Source organism: Montipora capricornis, chromosome 3 (genome assembly GCF_036669925.1).
Source record: "Montipora capricornis isolate CH-2021 chromosome 3, ASM3666992v2, whole genome shotgun sequence".
Classification (NCBI taxonomy): Eukaryota; Metazoa; Cnidaria; class Anthozoa; order Scleractinia; family Acroporidae; genus Montipora; species Montipora capricornis.
In genome coordinates this window covers 42,118,497-42,136,901 of record NC_090885.1, presented here as the reverse complement: position 1 = coordinate 42,136,901, position 18,405 = coordinate 42,118,497, and the positions used below count along the sequence as shown (strand labels likewise).

General features: G+C 38.1%; 1 protein-coding gene across 1 annotated transcript in view; it reads left to right on the top strand.

The window, feature by feature from the left end:
- The first annotated feature begins 3,351 nt into the window (after positions 1-3,351).
- The window catches only part of LOC138043198 (two pore channel protein 2-like), a 49,644-nt gene continuing 34,590 nt past the window's right edge, over positions 3,352-18,405 (top strand). Inside the window, exons 1-9 of the mRNA XM_068889350.1 lie at positions 3,352-3,470; positions 5,196-5,272; positions 7,366-7,442; positions 12,255-12,320; positions 13,394-13,505; positions 14,126-14,242; positions 16,111-16,179; positions 17,849-17,886; positions 17,985-18,051. Of these exons, the coding sequence (XP_068745451.1) occupies positions 3,434-3,470; positions 5,196-5,272; positions 7,366-7,442; positions 12,255-12,320; positions 13,394-13,505; positions 14,126-14,242; positions 16,111-16,179; positions 17,849-17,886; positions 17,985-18,051 (660 nt within the window). The 5' untranslated portion in view covers positions 3,352-3,433. The remainder of the gene's footprint in view (positions 3,471-5,195; positions 5,273-7,365; positions 7,443-12,254; positions 12,321-13,393; positions 13,506-14,125; positions 14,243-16,110; positions 16,180-17,848; positions 17,887-17,984; positions 18,052-18,405) is intronic.

The following is an 18,405-nucleotide window of genomic DNA, read 5'->3' as shown; positions in this document are numbered from 1 at the left end:
CAGAGTTTCAAATCAGCCATGAAAAGTGAAACAGAAGTAAAACCATTGAACATTAAGCTGGCAAGGTTCTTGCTAGCTTACAGGAATACCCCCCATTCAACGACTGGAGAAGCGCCATCTCAGCTTTTTTTGGGGAGACGATTACGGATTCGACTGGACTTGCTGAAACCCAATCTCCGCTTGAAGATAAGCAACCGCCAGATAGACCAAACTGTCACGAAGGGTGTGGTGCTGCAACCAGATAATTTTCCATCGGTCAGACAGTGATAGCACGGAATTACACAGGGAGTAATTGGTGGACTTGGCCCACTCTCTTACGACGTCGAAGTCAATCCTGGCTTAGTGTGGCGTCGACACACAGACCAACTGAGGGATACCGGAATTCCAGTGACAACAAGCGGTGGGCCCAGCTGTTACCCAGACATCAGAACATCCAATCCAGATTGAGAGTCGTGGGGACCCAGTGACCGATGCCAGTGAGCAGACAACAGCCAGCCACGTGGAGACTGATGTTCCGCCACCAAGTCCAGTGGCTGACCTTGCAGCTAGCAGTCCACCAAATTTTAGTGAGCCTGTGACTGACCCTGTTCCTGTTAGACGATATCCGGTCCGACTGCGGAAGCCCCCAGCTAGGTGGCATCATACACCACAAGCCATTTTAGAAACATCACTGCCAAGCCGGCCACTTCTGCTGGAGAGAACAGGACACTGCATACATGGACGTCTTGGGAAACATTCTCCCGTTTGTATTTCATCAAAACTATTTTAATTACTGCCCTTGGATTTATTTACACATGTGCAATCGGAAAAAGCGCAGAACGACAGAAACTGCAAATGAGTCAACCTTGATGTTGTTATCGCTGTGCGGGCAGCACTAAAAGCAGGAATCGGGATCCGGAATCCAGAATCCGCAATCCGGAAACCAGAAACTAGGATTATCCACAATCCGCGAGAATTGTAATAACTTATCCACTGGATAACTCAATTTGTTTTGCTAGTGTTTATCCGCTGGATAGTGATTTATGCGGTGAATAGCGTTATCCACCTTTTGCAGAATAGGAACCTGGTTTCCAGTGCATCTTTTACATTTACATTTACATGTATTAGGTCGGTAAAAACCGTTCGGTTATCACACCAACCATAAAAAAAAAACAAATATCAATATATAAAATGATGATTTAAAAATTTAAATAAAGAAAACTATATCAAACTAAATATTTTAAGAAAAGCTGTTAACCTATATTTGAAGGTTTCAAAGGAGGATGATGAAACAATAGCCTCAGGGAGGCAGTTCCAGTCCGTTATAGTTTTTGGAAAAAACGAAAATTTAAAAACGTCTATATTTGCATATGGCACGTGAAATTTAAATTGATGGGTTCCCCTCGTGCGACTCTCAGGATGTTGAATCAAATATTTTCGGGTATCGAATTCAATAAGACCATGAGTTAGTTTATACATAAGTGTTAATCTAGCCTGCCTTCTTCTCGTTTCCAGCGTGGCCCACCCTAAGTCTTTAATCATGTCCGTAACACTAGCATATCTATCATAATTCTGTGAGCAAAACCGTGCTGCTTTACGTTGAACCATTTCCAGAGCACTGATATCTTTCTTTAAAAACGGGTCCCAAGCCGCACTTGCATATTCCAGCTTCGGTCGTACTAGGGATGTATATGCAATTTCTTTTACTTTCTTTGGGCAATTCCAAAGGTTGCGTTGTATTGTACCCAGTGATTTGCTTGCTTTAGCTACTGTTATAGAAACATGGGCTGACCACTTGAGCTTGTTACTGATGGTGACCCCAAGGTATGGGAAGGTATCAACCTGTTCCAGCTCTACACCACAGAAGACATATTTTCTCTGGGGTGGATTGTTCTTATGTGAGATGGTAACAATTTAACATTTGGAAGGATTGAACTCCATTTGCCAGTGATACTGCAAGGATTCTAACCTGCGTAGGTCAGATTGAAGAAGGTCACAGTCCGCATCGCTAGCGACAATGCCGTAAAGTAAAGCATCGTCCGCAAAGAGCCTAACTAATGATTGCACGGTATCTGGTAAGTTGTTTATGTATAATAAAAAGAGCAAAGGACCGAGGACTGTACCCTGGGGTACGCCAGAAGTCACCGGACATTGACTTGATGTCTGGCCTTCACAAACAACTGATTGAAAACGTTGTGTAAGAAACGACTCTAACCAGTTTAGGAGCGAGCCTTGGATTCCATAGTATTGCAGCTTCCTTAGGAGTCGCCTATGAGGGACCTTATCGAAAGCTTTGGCGAAGTCCAAAACGGCCGCATGGATAGATGAGCTCTGGATAGTCTTTGCCATGTCGTGTAAGGTAAGAATTAGCTGCATCTCTGTGGATCTCTTTGCCCTAAAACCATGCTGACAGTCTGTTAAGATGTTATGGTGGTTTAGATGTTTCATAATAAAGCTGTGGACGATATGCTCGAGGATCTTCGATACAACACAAGTAAGAGAAATAGGTCAATAGTTAGCAGGGTCAGATTTCTTTCCCTTTCTAAAAACTGCACACACATTTGCCTCCTTCCATCTGCGGGGTACAGTGCCACTGTCTATCGAGTCTTGAAAGACGTCAGTCAGTGTTGGAGCAACGTCTGTAGCAAGCGTTTTAAGAAACCAGGGTAGAATCTGGTCTGGACCACTGGCCTTGTTTGGATTTAACGAAGACAGCTGTTTTAAGACTCCTTGCTTTGAAATAATTCCTGGTTCTACACTTACATTACAAATGATGTCTGCGCTATTTGATAAGACAAGGTCTAAGGTGTTACTTGAGTTGCCTTGTCGCCTAGTTGGTTCCTTTACGAACTGTATTAAATTATATTCTCAGTTTAGGTTATCCGGTGGATAGCGTTATCCACCTTTTGAACAATAGACCAATTCGGCTAACTCTATGTTGTACCCAATTCAGATCCTTTAATAATGAAACTTTTTGTTCCAAATATTTCCATATGAATGCTACATTATCATGCAAATACAATACACAAAAAATCTTAACTCCGAAATATTTGAATTGCGTACAACATTGCGTCAGCCGAATTTGTCTATCGAGGCCTGGTTGATTATGAAGTCTTCTAATTGGAAATCCCCGTAAATAAATGATCATAATCGAAATTTGCTTATTGACAATGTGCATGGTCAAGTTTACGTAAAAACAAAACCTGAGTATCAGCCCTTCCTGAGGGGTAGGGGGTCAGGAGTTATCCAGTGGATAAGTTATTGTAATTCTCGCGAATGGTGGATAATCCTGGCTTCCGGTTTCCGGATTCCGGATTCCGGATTCCTGATTTTAGTGCTGGCCTCGCTACACCCACCCTACCCTGGAAAACCGAGTAAGGGCTGAATTTACAGAAGATTTACATTAGGTCTTGTTTTCTCGCGGGGTGGGTACGGCTACACAAAGGCTACTGTAATGGAAGCAATGGAAGTGCACAGTCCTATGATAGAAGGTAAGATGTTTTACAAAGTAGACGGCGTAAAAAAACGCCCTTGAAGTCGGGGTTGGATTAGTACGTTTTTTGTTGCCAAGTAAGCCGTTACCTTTGACTTGATCGAAATGCAATGTTGTTTGCACTGTATTGTTCTGACTTCCTCCATGTTTTACAAACCACTGTGAAAATCGAAATGCTGACAAACTTTACGAGCTCAGTAAGTCCATCCATTTATTTTTGGTTCTAATGAACGTTTACATAGATTAAGAGAAAGGTCATGGAGATATGTTCACAGCAGCTTCGTAATTCATGATCAGCTGTGCGCATGAGCTTAAATTAAAATTAATACAATGTAGAGAAAATTCTTATAATAGTGATGATGAATAATTTTCGATTGCTACTTTCGAAGCTAGTTCAATTACGATCTTCAAACGTTGTGTACGACCTTTTTAACGTAAAGATACTTGAATTTGTTTTATTTGTTCATTATATTGCAAGTTTGCCAAAAAAATTGATAATTACTTAAACAAACGAATAATTACGTTGTACACTATTTCAAAGAAATGAAACAAATAAATAGCACAAACATAACAAATATATATTTGGCTTTTGTGAGGAGCCTCCCAGGGACAAAATAACAACCTGGTAAACCTGGTATTGAACCGATTCCCCTTCATTGCTTGCTTATTGATCAAAGTATGGCCACTTCTCTTGTTCTTCAATGCCAATAAAAAAGTTAAATTTCAAGCAAACGTTTTTAAAAACAACTCGATGTATTTGTGGCGATTTTGGAGAATAAATAACATGGAAAAGTGTGTTGAGGTGCACCAATCTAAATCAGTACATTAAACCTCACAATGAAACTCAGAGAAAGAGCAGATGTCCTTATAGTCCTGGGCAAATTTGTCTGGGTAGTTGTGTGGTAAAAGCAAATAATCAAACAAGTTGAATCATTGGCTTGGATTGAATGACATGCAACTTTCTGACTGACACATCGTCAGCGGTACTGTCTAAATTAAATGTGCATTTGGTAGAGCACAAATTAAATTGAGAGAGTCACTAGATGAAGCCTGCGTAGCTGGCGGGATATTTTACTGAAGGATTATTTAAACACATGGGAGTAATATGTGGTTGCTTTGTTGTGTTTTGGCCTCAAGCAAAAATTCAGAACTATGCTAGTTGCAGATCACTTGCAGCCAAGACCATCCTACTTGTGAGTGTTTAAATAATCCTGCAATAAAATGTCCTTCCAGCTAAGCAGGCTACACTAGATTGGGTGAAGTTCGATCAATATCATCCCAAAGATTCATTTGCTTTTTGTATGTTATTTGGTACAAACTTGACGGACCACATCCCAGCTAGTTTGCCACGTGTAGCTCAGGTGGTAGCAAAGTGCAGGGCAATTGCACAGTCTTGGGTTTGAGTGTTGATCAAGCCTAATTGTTTTTGGCTGTGTGTTCAACTGCCTTGATTGCTTTTAACTGTGGTGATCATTCCCACTTACAGTTAAAAATTAATTATTTCTTTGCTTCTGTTTTGCTTTTCCTGTATTGTAAGATGTTTACTTTGAGTTATCATTTTTATTCTTATTAATTTTAACTTATTTTAAAGCCAGTGGCCTCTAAGTTGTATAGTGTAATTGTTTATCTTGCTAGGAAAAATGGCACATCCATGCAGTCACTGTATTTCCGTAATAACTATTTTATTTATAAGCAGCTATTTTATTAAACATAATTATTTCAGATTTTCAAGAAGAGCAGCCACATACATCAGAACATGCAATTGATCAAGCAGCTGTTTTCCTGGAGGATGCAGTAAAGGTAATCATATCCATCAGTGTACCATATAAGGGGGTGGTAGTATTGTGACATTAGCAAGAGTTACATGTACATGCATAGCATTCACACTGGTGGCTTAGTTGGTTGAGCATTCAGTGCTGCCTTGCGGGAGACTGGCCAGGCCAAATCAAAACTCACAATTTTCAAATAACTGAAGAGAAAGTGCAGCCTTTGTAATTTCATCTGAAAATGGTTGGATCGACTTTCAAATCTCCTCACAAAATAATATCTTCCACGTTAATAAGTTCCCAGTGGTATGTTTTGAGAACCAACACTTTAGTCTATTCGAGGAGAGTAGGGGATAAAGTTCACAGTGTTGTGCACGTGGCTGGTGTGGTATGGCACTGGTCCACATCTGATGAATAGCTGTCAAAACTTCAACCTGTTCAAACAAATAAATAACAAACAAACAAACAAGCAGGGTATATTAATTTACACATAACTGAAACACAAAATCTGAATAGTCAGATCTGTTCAGTGACTGGTGTCAGGTTTGGCTGATAGGTTTGCAAAAAAATTTTCGAGTTTGTTCATCTTATCTTTCCTTCCTCAATCTCTTCCGACTTTCCTAATAAAATAATTCGCTTTTCTTCTCTCTAAAAATACCTTCTGTCACTCCAACATAAAATGGATTCTGAATAATATGTGTTTTTGTCTCAGACCGCGAAGGACAGGAGTTTGCAGCTCAAACTAGTTTTGTGAACTTTCCTTTTTGCCTTAATTCTTCTTGATTGATTATCTCTTTGCTTCTAAAAGATCAAAGCTTAGCAAGGACGTCCAGTAGTACAAATTAGTTGTATTCGCTTAACAAGCAGGTGACTGGTTATAAAATAAAGTCAAAAAGATAATTATTATCCAGTCTGATTTAGCCAAAAGTGAAGTCTTCCACTCAAAAAGGTCTCAGGTGTAGGGACGAGATAAAAAAATTAGCTTGGTTGAACCAAAGGAAAGACTGTGATGAGCTGATTGATAAGCAAGATGAATTATTATGATCTTAAATAGCATACATGTAGATTGGAGGTATAAATCTCTCAAGTCACTGATTTTTGTTCTTGTCTTTAAATTAATATTCTTTCCAATATGTTATTAATTTTGTTCAATTCAATCAACAATGATTGTGATGATGATGATGATGATGATGATAAAAATAAGAATAATAGACATATATCAGTCAATGTCCAAACAAAATATTTTGCACATCTAACCTCACTTAGTGTGATCATGAGGTTAGACCTGCAAAGACAATGCAAAGACAAAGCCTATTCCCCACAGATTCCAAAATGACCGCTGAGTGTTAATAATAATAATAATAATAATAATAATAATTATTATTATTATTATAAAAATTATAATTATCATTAAAGCCTCTTTTTGTATATGCTGATGTCCAGCCTCACCCATAGATCACTTGCTTGTAAAGCGCATTTGAATATGTCAATAGAAAATGTGCTATATAAATTCATTACCATTCCATATTAAATTTTCAACCTCAGTTAATGCATTTCTTGTGCTCTGATTGGTTCACTCGATCTCGGTTATCAGCTCATACATGTATACCTTAGTTTGACCTGGCAAATGATTGCACTAAGCTTAAGATTTTTTTTGCCTGAAAGCGAAATTTCTCTCCGAATAACGCTAAAAAAAAGAAAATGTTTTTGTGGAAAGTTTGGAACAATTTTGACGTTTCAGAAGTATGCGGAAAGGTAAGAAATGTTTTTGTGATGACACTGGCTCTGTCTGACTGCCAGGCATTACACAACATCACATCTTTATCAAATTGTTTTCAATTTCGTTTGGCTTTTCTCGCTTTTTTTGCTCGTGTTTCATACTTCCAAACTTTTGGAGTTTAACTAAAGGAATTATATTTCCATTCGCGCTTGTTGGATATGAGACTGGTTAGAGCCAACTCAGTGCTATGCGCCTTGTTGGCTATTTACCATCTCCTATCCAACATGGAATAATTCGTTAATTATCCATTCTATTAATTTAAGGCTCTTTCCACTTTTTGTACAGTACGTTCAGATTTTGTGTCTTCATTTTTGTTTACTACATTTCATACTTTTTCTGTAATGCAGTATCGATCAATTCATCACAAGGTTGACAGCAAGTCTCTGTGGATATACAGATGGTATTACAGCAAGCCTGTTCGATGGTGAGCAACAAAAAAGTAATAATAATAATAATAATAATAATAATAATAATAATAATCCTCCCCAGGATCACTACCTTGATGTGGTGGAGAGGCTTGTGAACCTCTATGATCCTAAGAGCTATGCTGGCTGGAGCTCAAGCTCCTGGTAGGGTCACCCAAGCCAGACAGGTTGAAGGGGAGAGGCCAGACAAAATGTGGTCAGACTGAGTAGGTGGGGCTCACTAACCATGAACGGTATCCTATGTAGGAGATGGAAACTCCAAAATTAAAAATTCCTGCTTTAGGGTGATGCTAACACATGAAGAGAAAACGGCGGAAATGGGACTGGAACTTTGAGAGAAAGTGCCTTGCCCGGCAGGGTGGTGGGGGAACAGCAGCCCACGCCAGGTCGTCATCAAACTACCACTAGAACTAAATGGAACAAGGAGGTTAATAGAATAGTAATGAGATGCTTCTACTTGAGTGAACCATCTAAAAGAGGATACAAGAGAAGGATGCTTGGAATTTGGAAGGAAAGAGGTGTATTTGAGGTTTCTGAACAGAGACTAGCGGATCAAGCCAGAGTGATTCGTACGAATGGATGGCTTTCTGAAGTTGAACTGGAGGAGATCTCAAGAGCAGTAAGCCTGGGAGAAGAAAATGAACAGAACCAAAATGGCATGGGCGAAAACATGCAATCGGAGCCGGAAGCTAACAACAAGCTATCAGCCAGGACACTTCGTCTATAATATCGATGAGGTTACCCAAAGAATGGAAAGAGATGGATGTAATAGGGAAAAGATTAACCTAGCGCAAGAAATAATGGAAAGCATGAAGAATGAATCGGAATGCCCCCCCAAACTTGAGAAACATTGAAAAGGGTAGGTTAAGGGAAAAGATTGCGAAAGTAAATGAGATTATACATTATTTGGGAACCAAGGATATCACAGAAACGAACGATTTACTACTTCTGATTGGTCGAGTGGTTGCAAGGAGACTGGGTGTTAAGCGGAATGAGAGGAAACCTAAAACAGAACCATGGTGGAAAAAAAGGATTAAACTCCAGATTTCCCAACTAAGGAAAGATCTTAGTAGACTGGAAAGACTTAAATCAGGTGAGCTGCAAAGCATTACAGTGCGGGAAGGTCTAGAACGGAGATATTACCCTACTTGAAAAAGAAAGGAGTGACCATAGTAATTGAAGAACTGAAACAACGAATATTAGCCAAAACTGCAAAAGTCAAATGCTATGAAGAAAGGGTAGACCAGTATAGACAAAACCGAATGTTTCGTACCAACCAAAAACGTCTCTTTGTGATGCTGGAGATGGATGAGAACGATGATACTACTATCCCAGATAGGGAGGAAAGTAAGAATTTCTGGAATAACATATGGGATAACCCAGTAAAACACAATGCGAATGCTGAATGGCTAAAAGGATTGGAAAGAAACCTAACAGGAATAAACCAGCAGAATTATTTTGTAATTAATCTGGAAGGAATAAACAAGCAGCTGAAGAAGACAGCCAACTGGAAAGCTCCTGGATTAGATGGCTTACAGGGATTTTGGCTGAAGAATATAATATTAATTATCATGTAGAGAGAGATTAGCAATCCAGTTGCAAGACTGCATTGATAATAATGATACTCCAGCCTGGTTTACTAAAGGACGTACAGTATTGATTATCAGGGACAAGGAGAAGGGAAGCATAATTATTAGCATCGAACTTTAGACCCATAATGTGTCTCCCTCAAATGTGGAAATTGCTTACAGGAATACTGTCAAACAACCTCTATCAACACCTAGAGAATTAACACAAACTTATTACCGGATGAACAGAAAGGATGCCGTGGGAATTCAAGACGAACGAAGGATCAATTGCGTATTGATAAGATGATTATCAAGAACTGTAAGAGGAGAAAAACCGGTCTTGGAATGGCATGGATTAATTATAGAAAAAGCCTTTGACATGATCCCTCACTCATGGATTTTAAAATGCTTACGCTTATTTGGAGCAGCGGAAAATATGGTCTACTATATAGAGAAGAGTATGGGCCAATGGCAGGTGGAGTTTTTCGCAAATGGGAACATCTTAGGGGCGTCCTAAGGGAAGTTAAAGCTGGATATGACCTTACGGGGAAGAAGGATTTTGTAAATCACCTCCTGTATTATGGATGATTTGAAACTCTACGGTAGAAATGAAAATCAAATGGATACTTTATTAAATACTGTCCGTACAGTCTATATTCAGCAGTGACATTGGAATGCAATTTGGCATTGACAAATGTTGCAGTTCCTGTCATGAAAAGAGGAAAACTGGTTTTGTGTGATGGGATTGAGATGCCAGACGGAAACAGTATCAGAGAAGTAGAAGAATCAGGATATAAATATCTTGGAGTACTAGAAGCAGACGATTTAAAACATGTAGCCACAAAAGAAGTGATGTGTAAGGAATACTTCAGAAGGATAAGTAAAATTCTAAAGTCAAAATGTGGTAAATGCAATGAACTCAAGAGCTGTGTCAATAATCAGATATAGTGCAGGAATTGTCGAGTGGACTAAAGATGGACTGAGGAAATTGGATGCCAAAACCAGGAAGTTGCTGACAATATAAACAGAGCCTTCCATCTGCAAGCCGACATAGATAGACTGTATCTGAAAAGAGCAGCGGGAGGGCGTGGATTATTAAGTGCAGAAGACTGTGTGAACATTGAAGTGGGCAGTCTGTTTAAATACATTGGAGAAAGTAAGGAAAGATTACTTCGTTTCGTATCGGATGAAAATATTCTGGAGGAGGGGCCTACAAAAATAGAAGTGTCTGAAGAGAGAATGTCTAAATACAAGAACAAAGCATTACATGAGCAATTTGAAACAGCTACAGAACAAGTAAGGGACCCAGAATCCTGGGGGTGGTTAAAAAGGGGAATACTAAAAAAAGAAACTGAAGGACTGCTAACCGCTGCACAAGACCAAGCATTAAGGACGAATAGCATTAAAAACAGGATTGATAAAGAGGATGTGTCTCTGATGTGTTGGCTATGTGGAGAACAAGAAGAGAACGTAAGTCATATTGTAGCGGAATGTAAGAAATTGGCGCAAAGAGAGTATAAAATGTGGCGACATGTTAAGGTAGGCCAAGTTATCCATTGGAAACTCTGTCAGAAATTCAACATCCCATGCAAAGACAAGTGGTATGATCATGATCCTGAAGGAGTTATAGAAAACGATCAAATAAAGGTGTTATGGGACTTCCGAATTCAAACAGACCATCAAATTGAGCATAATAGAATAAGATAGAAAGATCATGTTATGTGATAGATATCGCGTGCTCTTTTGATACAAGAGTGCTGGAAAAAGAACAAGAGAAAATGGAAAAATACCAAGAATTAAAAAGACAGATTGGGAAAATCTGGAGCTGCCGAAAAGTAATTGTCGTACCAATTGTCATTGATGCACTAGGGACGTTCAGCAACAAAAAATAAACAACACCAAAAGTGTCTCCTAGCCCTAATAGTTCTTGAAAAATGTTGGTTTATATTTGGGGTTTTTAAACGTCAGTATTATTTCAATGAAAAGAATAACTGTCCCAATTCCGTACGTGGTTCACCGTTTAGTTTACACCTGACGAAGTCACAGATATTTTCTGGAGCAATTTACTTTTGTGATTTTAATTGATTGTTTGTTTGTCAAAATGTCTCCCTCAAATTGACCTTATATATGGCTGTAGTATGGGTATGTTTTGTCCGTGTGTAGAAACAAAAGCTTGTACTTAGGGCCGGTGGTTTTGGGGGGAAGGAGAGACCTGGCCCAATCCCCTCACGTCTTTGCCGCTTGTATTTTAGAGCAAAATTCTTTTGAATTTTAATTTGTTCATGCTAATGAGGCTAGCCACTGAGGATGATTAGCAAAAACAAATCAAAGACAAAAAAAATTATTTAGTGGCCGCCATTTACGAATACTGTGTAATGAGCCGAATTGTGCTACAGTAATTTTAAGAACGCTCCTGGCACCATTGGTCATTTTGTCATAACTGTTAAGAGTGAACAATAAGTTGATATGAGATCAAACATTATGAAATCTTGGCCACAACTCCATAACCAATGATTTTATTAAAAATGTTTAGTATCTTTAATTTACTTATTTATTTACCGGTACCTATTTTATTTTTCGCATAACATGTCTTGTAATTAGCTGCACAGTTGTATAAAAATGTAGCTACAGACACATGCTAAAACCCATGCTGCTCTAACATGAACACCCGAAGCGAGATTCCGGAAACACTGAACTAATAATTATTGTAGACCCACAAAAACAATTTGGCAAAGCATAAAGAATGACAAGAGCATTGGTTTGCCTAGGTGGTTTGTTTGGGATGCGGTGACATGTAAAAAAATTAATTATTTTTACTTACCGGTAATTAATTATTGTGAGCTCCTGGAAATTTGGGTTGGGCTCCTAACATTTGATTTTGGGAGCCTGAAATCCCAAAAATTTTCCTTAGGCAGCACCCTACCTCTTTCATGATAATGGTGGCCAAGTAAAATATTCTTAATTGATTTAATGCTAATAAGCCTTTTTAGCCTTGGTATGATGAGCAAATTTGTTTCAAAATGAGGGTAGTAGGTCTAATTAACATTAATGCAAAAGAATGTAAAGGCAGTCGCCATTTATAAATTTTAAAGTGGGCTTTGGGGGGAGGGAGGTGTTTTAGGAGTTAACAATCTCAACATCCACTCAAAAGCTATGTCCCCTTTATTAAAGGGAAAAAAAATTACATTAACATTGTTCTTGGCATTGCACAGGAAGTAATGCTGTTGGCTTTTATTGTTTCAGGGGATTATCATTGGTCATTTTTCTCAACCTCATGCTGGCTTTTGTTGAAAAGCCGTCATCCTTCACGTGAGTACATGTACTTTGATTTTCCAACATGCACAAATACTAACTTCTTACTAACCAAGCGCGAGGGCCGTACTGGGGAATATTGGCCTGAGGTCATGGCAGTATGGACCGAGCGCAGCGAGGTCCGTACAAAAACGACCGAGGGCCAATATTCCCCAGTACGGCTCGAGCTAGCTCGGTTAGTAAGTAGTTTATTATAATAATCATGGTTTTTTAATTACCGGGTACCTTTTGCTTTGTTTTTGCAAGCCCGTAATCGGCCCGTGGGCATTACGGGAGAATAATGTCCTACAGTTCAGTCACAATTAGCCAATCAGAGCGCGTGTTATATCGGCTACAAACATAAGCCATATAATTAAACTGGTTATTGAATAGGCCATTTCCGAGTTCACGCCTGCCTCCTCTTCAAAGCGAGTCTAAGTGCGAAGTTTTTGTGATGGTAATTAGTTCTACTTTACATATGAAAGCAAACTAATTATCATAAGAAAAACTTCACACTTAGACTCGATTTGAAGAGGAGGCAGATATGAACTCAGAAATGGCCTATTGACTCAACTGATCAGTGAGGATTTGGGACTCAAAAATAAACAATCACTGTTTTGGTCCTAAGTGACTTTTCTCATTTAAGTCAAATTGTGGCAACTTTGTTTAACCCATTGAGTCTCAATGGAGTGAAACTTCATAAATTATTGGATTTTACTCTACCCAAAGACAGATGATTAATGGGGGACTGGTCAACTTCAAAACCATACTGCTGGCTGGGGATGTGATTCTAATATAAGTCAAGTCGCTTTCCTGGAACAGTGCAAAAAGTCATTTGAATAACTATTTACACTGCAAGAAACATTTGGTTGAATAAACACAGAACTTTCTTTATAATAAATTTCAACCCCTATTTAATGGCCCGCACTCACTCAGAGAAATGGATCAAGGCTGCTTAAAGGGGACTGGCCACTTAATAGGGGTAAAAACAATTATTATAGAAAAGGCCTCATCGAGACTTTGATTACTAGCCGGCTAATAGGGGTGGCCGCTTAATTTTGTTATGATTAATTTTTAGGTCATATTTTTAGGTTAACATCTGACCCTCGTTTTCGGGGTGAGAGACCTGATCCTCCGTGTGGAGTCACTGAGGGCATAGAAATTATCTTCCTCTTGTGTTTTGTGTGTGATTTGGTTGTCAAGGTACCCTTTCTTCACTTATTTACATTGTCTAATAACAACTATAATGGCAACTCTTTACAATGAAAGAAAAGGAAAGGAAAGGAACTTTATTTAAGTGTCTAGTCGTTCTAGTGCTGGAGCGCTACTTGGGGACACTGACATGTAAACTGAAATGAACAATGAAAGTAAATCAAGTCAAATGTCGGTTTTATGATAATTTATGACTTGTGATTAAAAGTCAAAATAATATTAAGTGTATAAAAGAGAGCAATAATTTTTATAGTTCTTCAAGCTCAGGTTTGGCCTACTGTAACAAATTTAAACAATACAATGTACATGTAGATTTAGCACATATCGGTTTGGGCATACAGTACATGTACTGTAACTTAAGTCTACAGGGGTATGTTAATTTTTACTGATGAAAAGCATGTCAGAGATAAAGCAATTCAATGGGTATTTCCTCAAAACTTAGATTTGGTATTAAGTGTTTGTTTATTAATTTATGATTTGATTTTCCAGTCTCCTGATAACAAAAACAAGAACAACTGACATCACAACCAGCTGTGTACATGTAGACTGTAAATAAGTTATGTATATTACTTTTAACTGCATAATATTATTCGGTTTATTTATTTTGTCAGACTCATGTTCTTGGAAGGCGGGCCTTTTTGAAGAGCAGATGGCTTCTGTCGTATTGTTGTGTACTAACAGTTTCTTTTATTGATGTGTTTGTGACTCTCAGTGCTGGATGCAATGAGGTATTTTAAAGCGAGAAATAATAAAATTATATAGATTAATTTTAGCCAAGCATAAAAGAGGAGCTCCCGGGTTGTTTATTCTTTGACTAACAATAAGTTAACCTGGCTTTAGCCTGCAATCCGATCAAAACCCAGTAGTATCTGGTCAGCAGTCAACTTTAAAAAAAAAACCAGCTGACCTCGATGAGCTTCAAACTTGAGCCCGCAATATGGTCAGGTGATACTGGTAAAGCAGATACATTGTACCTTGCTTTGACAAGACAAAGTGTCTTATTGATCATAACATGCATGTCCAGTATCAAAGATGTATGCAATTTTGTCCGCGGAGTCTGCTCTTCTTTTGGTCAGCATCAAGAACACGGACTCTATCCACTTACAACTTATGTGCAATTGTATTGAAACTCCATTTTTGTAACCGTTGACAACCACTGTTGTTTCAAATTTCTGAGCGTGCGTAGCCAAGCCGGAAGTCTGTGATTTGCGGACTTCCTGCCTTGGAAGTGGCCAGAGTCTATGTTCGTGGTGCTGACCAAAAGAAAAGCGGACTCTGAGGACGGGATTGAGTTGTACGCTGAAAATGACTGCCATGTTGGGGGTATTGATCATTATTATTAGGATGTCATTAAATTATTGGGCAATTTCATTGTGCGTGCACGCCTGTGAGCAACACCTCTAGCCATATTACATGTACCACGAGAAAAGCAAATCATTGGGTTCCCATGAGTATGGTGCTTCGCTTGGTGGGCCCTTTGCCGGAGCTCCACTATTAATAATTTGGTTTCCGCTATTTAATAATAATTTGGTGTCACTCTTGTGAGTAAAAGGGTTAAAGCCAGTAGTCACTGTGCAAAATCTGAAGATAACCTCAGAATCTCTGCCTTGATCTGCAACTCAAAGCCATCCAATTTTTTTCTGTAGTTTGTAAATTAAGTGTGCTTCTGTCATTAGTATCCACTAAATTCCCAAAAAGACTTAGATACTTACATACTAGTGTTAACATCGTTCTGTTTATATATTTCATGAAACAAAGAGTGTAAGACTTTAATTGCACGTGTACTGTACACCATGTACAGTATTGTACAGTATATCAAATGAGATTGTGTTTAACTTTAGTGCATTGGCAAGTTTTGTTGACCTTAATTCGCTTATTCATTACAACTTTACGTTATAAATTAGTTAGTAGTCTGTATTTAGCACTTATGAGTTTACCAACGGTTGCATGTAGCATCACCACAACATTTGCATGTGCACGTTTGAAAGCATAATGAGCGACCTGAACCACAAGTTGAGAAAGTTGTTGCTGCCTCTTTATAAGAGCAAGTAATAGACATGTATAATCTAAGGCATGCGTGCCCTTGCAGTTTGCTGCATTGCAAGACAAATAGATTTAAGAAGAGTTTTTTTGTGGCCTCTGTGATGCAGAATTGTAAACAATTTTTGGGATTCTTAGCTATTATAATTACATGTATTACTTTTTATTACAATCGTTAAATTATACATTATTACGATTATGTAAATACCCAATTCAGCTTTCCCTGCAGTGTATTTTATAAAGTACCTACCTACCTAGAGCAGGGGTTTCATTAAGTTTTAAAGTAGAAGGGACCTTGTGATACTGAGTAAGTGGGCACCTCTATAATTAAATGTCTGGCTTTTGATCTTGAGACCTCCTTTGAGCAAAGGTGGGTACTGTATTCAGCGTAGACGGGTACTAGTACCTGGTTCCCGGCCTCCAATGAAACCCCTAATTAAAGTATCATGATCATAATTTATACAGACTGTATGGTGCAAGCAAAGGCTTCACAATTTTGTACAAACTGCATTATGCATCAGTTAATATGCTAGCCTTGTTAATTTCTTTGTTTTAGCATATAAGGATGCGCAGACTTCTGAGACCTTTCTTTTTGCTGCAAAATTCGTCACTAATGAAAAAGCTGGTAAGTACTGCTGGCAGTTTTGACCTCTTGAACAGTTGTGTTGTTCAATGTTCTCTTTCTTTACGTACATACTTAATTGACCACTCCCCATGTAGGGGCTTTTCAAGGCCATTGAAACACAATCTTGACAGAACCGAACATTCAACAACTGTTAAGAATCCCAACTGGCAGGAGGATTTAGGTAGTTGGCTATTTACAAACTCGTGTAGCTGAGAAGTTGAACCAGGGACTACCAGGAACAATTATTTTAACCAGTGGCCAGAACCTGTCTTGAACCTGGGATACCTGGATATCAATGCAAGCACCCTCAACACTGGGCTGCACTGCCTCTTTTCTTTCTGTGACCTCAAATCACATCCGATCGCACAATTCACGAAAAGTCGTATAATTCACAAAAGAACACTCACAAAATAAAATATAAATCAACAAGTTTCTTAGATATTCCTGCAAAAATACGCCATTTTAAAGACGATTTACCTTGGGAAAAGGCTAAAAAACCTTTGTCACCTTCGATTTTGTAAAAATTCGAAGTTCAAGGCATTATTTTGCATGTCGGGGGCCTGGTACAAGTCTCATTCTTAAAGAGTCGCTGCCCTATTGGTGTAACACAAACACGCCCTTTGTTCAGATTAGCCAATCTGAATGGCTGAATTGACATATACACATCACTAAAATGGTGACATAATTGCCTTCGCTATTCACGTTAAAAGTATAGTGCAGAAGACCTCATTTTTTTTTTAAAAATTTATCCCAACTAATGTCGATCAAGATGCATAATTACTGTAACAGTTCCTTTGTGTTCAAAATGTGTTAAGGGCAGCAAAAAAGTGTTTTTCTGACTCTGAAACCTTATAAAACAAGCTTAAAACTGCTCAGAAAAAAATTGCATAATTTACATTTATCGTATAATTGACCTTTGTAATTGCATAATCTGCCCTGAAAATTTCGGATAATTTGCATTTTTTCATCACACCCTATCAGAAGGCCTGATTATAGACATGGAATGCTTTTGGGAGCCCAATCTGGAGATCTTGCAAATACTAAAAGCTTACAGTTTTAAACAAGAGGATTATCGACAGTTTAGCTTACGTCAGATTCATAACTACATCAACCATCGATGATAAAAAAAATTGATGATCAAGTCAGGCCTCACCCATGCATGAAGTAATATACACCTGTAACTCCCTGGTGCAGTGGAGATCTGTAAAGGGATTGCATCCATCTCACTCTTTATGCATAATTTTTAGGCCTCACTTGAAATTTATTGTCTATTTGGTATAATGATCGATTGCAAGAATTACAAGTTGTAGAAAATGTAGAATCTCAAGACCTTTGGCTTACATTGTACATCTGCTCCAAAATTTGTGAACAGTTATGATGTTTGGTTACCTTTTCTTTTTTTTCTTGTGATATAGATTATTATAACAACTTTTACCAGTTCTTTCTAGTTTAAAGTCGTAAATATATATTATTATGATGGTTACCGGTACTTGGCTAACTGCTACATAACTTTATGGTCAAAAAGGAACCACATTAAGTGACTGTCCTTTATGAAATCAATGAAATTGGATTTCTGAATAATTATACAGTATTTTTAAAAATATAATTAAATTGTGGAAATCCTTTTGACATGTCATTTCTATTTTAACAAGCGTGTACTGTTTTGCAGCTACGTGCCATCAAACGAACTGTTCCTGAAATACTCAGGTAATATATTGTTGTTTATCAAAAATAAATTCTAATGAATAGAGACAAGATTATGTCGTTCATAATAATTACCGGTATGAACTTTCATTAAATTTCAGTGTGCTTTTTCTTCTCCTGCTCCACTTGTGGTTCTTCGCAATGTGTGGGATGCTATTGTTTCCACAGGTGAGTTAATACAAGAAGTGCTCTTAAAAAACCTTTGTTTAATTAATAACTATTTCCCTAATTGATAAATTATTGTAATTATATAATGGTTGGAAAAAAATTCACCCAAAGTGACCTGTGCGAAATTTTGGTCATAATTTTTATCGAGCTTTTTACAAAGTTGTGGTCAATATCCATGTGCACTTTTAAAGTGATGGGGACGAAAGGATAAATTAAGAGACATTTTATCTCATCCCTTTAATTACCCTGGGGATGGCCTGCTATAATAATGAATAAATGAAGTTGGGTATGAAGGTAAATTGGCCTCTGAAAATAGTCCACAACACGCATTAATGACTGTTGATCAGTATGCAG